This window comes from Rana temporaria, chromosome 9 (assembly GCF_905171775.1).
Source record: "Rana temporaria chromosome 9, aRanTem1.1, whole genome shotgun sequence".
Taxonomy (NCBI): Eukaryota; Metazoa; Chordata; class Amphibia; order Anura; family Ranidae; genus Rana; species Rana temporaria.
The window spans coordinates 58,406,124-58,412,123 of record NC_053497.1 but is presented as its reverse complement, the minus strand read 5'-3'; the positions used below and the strand labels follow the sequence as shown (position 1 = coordinate 58,412,123).

General features: G+C 39.7%; 1 protein-coding gene across 6 annotated transcripts in view; it reads right to left on the bottom strand.

Annotated features, from left to right (window-relative positions):
• Positions 1–2,121: 2,121 nt before the first annotated feature.
• The window catches only part of LOC120913565 (galectin-9-like), a 55,143-nt gene continuing 51,264 nt past the window's right edge, over positions 2,122–6,000 (bottom strand). For 5 of the 6 annotated variants that reach the window (XM_040323582.1, XM_040323584.1, XM_040323583.1 and 2 more), the window contains 2 exons: positions 3,030–3,195; positions 2,122–2,955 (listed from right to left, as the gene is read on the bottom strand). In XM_040323582.1, coding sequence (XP_040179516.1) covers positions 2,812–2,955; positions 3,030–3,195 — 310 coding nt within the window. In that variant the 3' untranslated portion in view covers positions 2,122–2,811. The remainder of the gene's footprint in view (positions 2,956–3,029; positions 3,196–6,000) is intronic. The other variant, XR_005743541.1, reaches the window with a different exon arrangement.

The window sequence follows — 6,000 nt, the reverse complement described above, 5'->3', positions numbered from 1 at the left end:
CTTTTATTTCCTGGGTTCAAAATTGGTCTCTGATCTCTAGGGGGTGTTAGGTGGTTAGAATAGAAAGTCAGATCAGTAACCACTGGCAACTAAAAAAAAAATACAGACAAGTAACCTTTAAATGGGAAAAAAACACTTCTGTTCAAAATAAAGTAATTCAATTCTTTCTAGAAGAAAATTTTGTTTTGTGCACCCTCCGGTGATGGTCATGTGATCAAAATTCAAGGCGTTTTCTCTGCAAACGTTCAGACTGGCCAATCATCCCCTTCAGTTCATCAGGAATCTGTCCAAATTACGATCTATGGGCAGGCTGGTTGAAAAGATGTCAAACCACCAATCCGCTTCAGTATAACCAGCCTGTCTGTCTTTTTTTTTTTTTTGCCCAGTCATTGCCCGCGGCTAAAGTCACAAGCAGTGATCATTGTATTCCGGTGGGGAAGGCTCCCTGCCAGCAGAACCCAAAGGGGCTGCAGAAGGGATTCCCCAATCAACATTGCCTGTGTTGATGCAATTTTCTTTCCTTCAACCACCGGTTGAAGGAAAGAAAATTGCTTGATGTATGGGCATCCTTAGACTTTAAATTACTCCTTATGTATGAATCCTAGCAATGGAAAAACAGGTTGTGGGTATACTGCGCTGCTTAAAAGAAAGTGAAACCAGCTGCCAACACAGCTAATGTAGACAAATCAGCAGGACAAAAATAGTGGAAAATAGTGTAGCGCTATGGTCAATGATATCTGTGAAATTCAAAACCACTAATTGCTCCTGTAAAGAGTATATAATAGCAATAAATTCACATGTAAATTCCTGCATGGAATCTACTATTACAACGAAAAATAAATAAATAAAAGTCCAATATGTGTATTAAAGTCCATATAGACGAATCACCACGTGAATAAAATTGAGGAAAAATCTTGATGTTGTTCCAAATATGTATATTCAAATATGAGTGATCACCACCACCGATGAGGATAAATGGAGGCTTACTGGAGCTGGTGGACTTGAGCTGACATACGTCACTACAAGTCAGATTAGGCTTATAGTACTAATGTTGGTACACAGGATCTGGTGATACGGACATCCAGGGCCCTGGTTCAGCTGTTAGTTCAGATATACCGGTATGATAAGGAAGCCTTTGATCCATATAGCTCCACATGAGCCGGGTAATTCAAAAGAAACAAGAGAAGAAAGATAGCCACATAGCGTAATCCAGTAAAAAACTATGTGTTTTAATTGAAATAAAAATCAAGTACACTCACATGTATCCTGACATAAAATCGCGTGGCATATAGGTTTGAGGCGGCAGTGGAGACGACCCAACGTTTCGCGTTAAAAACACATCATCAGATGATGTGTTTTTAACACGAAACGTTGGGTCGTCTCCACTGCCGCCTCAAACCTATATGCCACGCGATTTTATGTCAGGATACATGTGAGTGTACTTGATTTTTATTTCAATTAAAACACATAGTTTTTTACTGGATTACGCTATGTGGCTATCTTTCTTCTCTTGTTTCTTTTGAATTACCCGGCTCATGTGGAGCTATATGGATCAAAGGCTTCCTTATCATACCGGTATATCTGAACTAACAGCTGAACCAGGGCCCTGGATGTCCGTATCACCAGATCCTGTGTACCAACATTAGTACTATAAGCCTAATCTGACTTGTAGTGACGTATGTCAGCTCAAGTCCACCAGCTCCGGTAAGCCTCCATTTATCCTCATCGGTGGTGGTGATCACTCATATTTGAATATACATATTTGGAACATCATCAAGATTTTTCCTCAATTTTATTCACGTGGTGATTCGTCTATATGGACTTTAATACACGTATTGGACTTTTATTTATTTATTTTTCGTTGTAATAGTAGATTCCATGCAGGAATTTACATATGAATCCTAGCAAGACTGTTGGTAAGAGAATGGCTAAAGCTCCAAGTGTTTGATGCCAGCTCTCTGGCGAGTCAAATGTACGTATGTAAGACAATAAAACGCTAGATCTGGTATTTCAGGTATTGGATGACTATTTTTCAGGCTAGATTTAGAAGGTGTCTTTGCTTTCCCAATAATGTAGAATATACTTTGACAGTAGGATTCCTCAGTAATCATGGAAGGGAGATTTGTATTGTTATGCAATCACTTTATTTTTAATACTTGCAATAATAAAAATACAACACCAGCCTTTAAGGCAAACGCATGGCAATGCCAAACGTATTGAACTGATCTATGCCTGACAAACCAGAAGTAACCGCCACCCGAGTGCCCGTGTCGTGCATCGATAACCAGTCATTATCTCCAGAAATGCACCATTGGCAAAGTGTAAGCAGTGGAAGGTCACCTTTTTGCATATTTGATTACCGAACTGGCAACTTTACCTCCACCAAGGTGTCTGGAATCCCCGGTACTCAAATCTCTGAAATCCCAAAACAACCTTCTTTTTTATTTTATTGGATTAGATAATTTTGTAATTAACCACCAGAATTATCAAAACCTCCAGAGGTCTTTCATGTTAATGACTGAATACAAACGTATCTATTATGTGGAAAGCCAAAAGGCAGATCACTTTTTTGCATACCAATTTCTTAAGGATTCTGGGTGGCAATACACAATCGGCTCAGACAAATAAAGATAAACTAAAGCCTGAGCTGACAGCACATACCCTTTTTTATTGCCATAGGTTTACTAATCCTGACCCTAAAGTCCAGCTTTCAAATTATTGGCTTGTTGCCCTAAAACTGCCCCAGGTGCCTCTAATTTTATTGTAGCTAATATATTTTTATGAAATGTGTTTCGGCCACACTCTGATAATTCAGTACTGCACATATGTCAAGGTGACATTTCCACCGACTTCAATCGTGTCGATCTGGTTGGCAGGCAGACGATGGACATAGTTGAAAAGCTTTGATCCATTTGAGTAGACACCCATTACTCCTCCCTCATTCCTGATTTCCATCTGTAATTAAAAGTGACTGTTTAGTTAAGAAGGTCCTCGGATGGGAAATCCAGTCTACTATGTGTTTTTCTCACCTGGAAGTTTTGCCCTTGGCAGAAAGGCATGTATGCGAGCTGCCTCTCTTCAGGACCCCAGGCGCCCCTGTTCTGGGTGTTCCTTACTATTGTACCTTCATTAAAGCGAGGGTTCATATGCAGGTGGATATTTCTCGTTTTGTTATTCAGAAGGTTGACATGAAATCTACAAAATTGAAACGGTATAAAGTAAATGACAATATACTCCTTTTACATTAGTGTTCTCTGCACACAGAAAAAAATAGTGAGAGTTTTTCAAAGAAACTAAGGGTATGTGAGTAAGCAACCTAAAAGGAACATGGAGTTGTTTTGTTCAAAATGTGGAGCTTTTTTTTTTTTTTTTTTTTTTTTTTTTTTTACATTTGTATCTCTATTTACAGCCTATTGAGAAAACCTGCAATTTACACACACAAGTAGATGATTTATCAGCTGTGACTTATACCTCATCTTAAAGGAACACTAAAGGTTTGTTTTTTATTAGATCAATTGATTGCTGTAAGCTAGAGCATTTAAATATCACTTACCTCGTTTTTCCTTTTGACCTCCAAAATACAGTAATCCAGGTTTGAAAATGCCATTTCCTGTCTCTCCTCTTCTTGCTTTCCACCAGCATCTGAGCTGTTTTGCATGGTGGAAAGCAGAATGTGCTCGCCCCCTCCCTATGACTACAGCCCTGCGTGAAGATGCTCTCTTATCCCTCACAGGCATGGAGGCTAAGCCTAATGGGAACTGTAGTTCCCATTAGGCCGTGATGTAGCAAGAATGAATGCGCACCGCAAACCAGGAAGTCAGTGAGAATAATGATTCAGGAGTGACGGAGGTGAATAAAACAGCTCGATTTCAACAGTAATATTATAATGCAAAACATTACTTTTTACTTTATCAGCTACTGTCAGACTTTAATTTAAGAGGAAAATATTTTTGTCTTTAAAACCCCTTTAAATAATAACTTCACTTTTAATAAAAAAAAAAATAAGCATTGGGCTCGTTCTATATTCCTCTGCTGTGATTCCCTGTAACAAGTTGGTTGTCGCTTCCATTTGCCCGTTTTTGCTCAGAGCGTTCCTCTTAAAATTCCACATCTCACAGCTACAGTTATAAGGGCAGTGTATGGTCTATATCACAACTAGGATGCCTTGAGAATCTATAGCACTTCGTTTTTGGCACATTAATGTAAACCCTTTGCTGCCTAGAACCTATGCATAGCTTAGATATAACAATCTCTTAGGTGTGCTAATTTGTTTGTTATAGGGGCTGCTTGTGAATGCTCCTGGGCACCTACTTTGTTATTATCTGTACTGTAACGTGGTATATTTTGCAATAAAATATTTGCATTTATTTATTTTTTTTGAGCCTATAAAGCATTGTAGCAGTGATCAGCAGATTGCTGGTGCCATGCAGGTCTCCTGCAAACCTGTCAGTGTGTCTGTGTGCCCGTACATCCCCTGCGGGCAAGTGGATACACTGACAGGAAGAATCAAACTACCATGGCATCCACAGCACCATGGTACTTCCTTGAGAACTGCAAGCCGACATCCACAAAGAATGCCGGGACTTGTAGTTCATTCACACACACAGCTCTGTGTAAGAATGATGTGGCCGATTTCAAAAACTGACAGCTAGTCTGGGGATCGCCTCCCCATACTGATGTGAGGGGGGGGGGAGGAAATCGGGCAGTGGATGCAGCGTTGGAAACATGTTCTACCCTAAAAATGGGTGGAACGTGTAACATATTCCCAAAACTGAACTTGTCCTTTAACCTGAATCTTCAGTCTGTTAAAAGGAGACACAGGGCAAGCAGAAACTGATGTGCTGTCTCTGTAGCTACCTCCATAGTGCTTTCATAGAATAATCAAAACCCATAATCCATTCTAGTTTATATTCTTTATTATGATTGAAAATAAATACAAATGATCTTTTTTTTTCTCTCTCTATACCATTTCATTTGGATTAGTGAAACAGTGTAATTTAAGTGCTTACCTAAACATCTATTCAATTTGGCCACTGCACTTTATAATTATGGGAGATTGTACAATTGGATTATAACACGTAGTGTTAAAACATAAGTTGTCTTTCACATAAAGTGCACCTATGCTTTCTGCCTTACCCCCTGACCTAAAGTAAATCACCCACCTCCATTCAAGAGGCATACTGACTTAACCACTTCAATACCGCCATATAGTCATATGACGTCCACAATGTGCCTCTGCCATCCTGGGTGAATGTCATATGACTTCCTTGGGCCACCCGGCCACTAGGGGGCGGGCGCGACCACTGCGTCCTGCGGGTTCTGATGTGTGTTCCTGGCGGCCACGATGTCGCCAGGTAGCCACGATTGGCGGTTAGAGCCAGGGACGTGGATCTCTGTGTGTAAACAGAGCTCCACGTCCTGTCAGGGAGAGAGGAGACCGATGGTGTGTCCCTTGTACACAGGGACACCGATCAGTCACCTCCCACAGTCAGTCACCTCCCTCTACAGTTAGATTCACTCCCTAGGGAACACATTTAACCCCTTGATCGCTCCCTAGTGTTAACCCCCTTCCCTGACAGTCACATTTATACAGTAATCGTTGCATATTTATAGCACTGTTCGCTGTATAAATGTGAATGGTCCCAAAATAGTGTCAAAAGTGTTCGAACTGTCCGCTACAATATCGCAGTCACAATAAAAATTGCAGATAACCACCATTACTAGTAAAGAAAAAAAATCATAAATCTATCCCCTATTTTGTAGACGCTATAAATTTTGCGCAAACCAATTACTATACGCTTATTGCATTTTTTTTAACCAAATATATGTAGAAAAATACACATCGGCCTAAACTGAGAAAAAAAAAGTTTTTTTTTTATTGGATATTTAAAATGTAAGAAATTGTGTTTTTTTTCAAAATTGTCGGTCTTTTTTTGTTTATTTCACAAAAAATAAAAGTCGCAAAGATGATCAAATACCACCAAAAGGAAGCTCTATTTG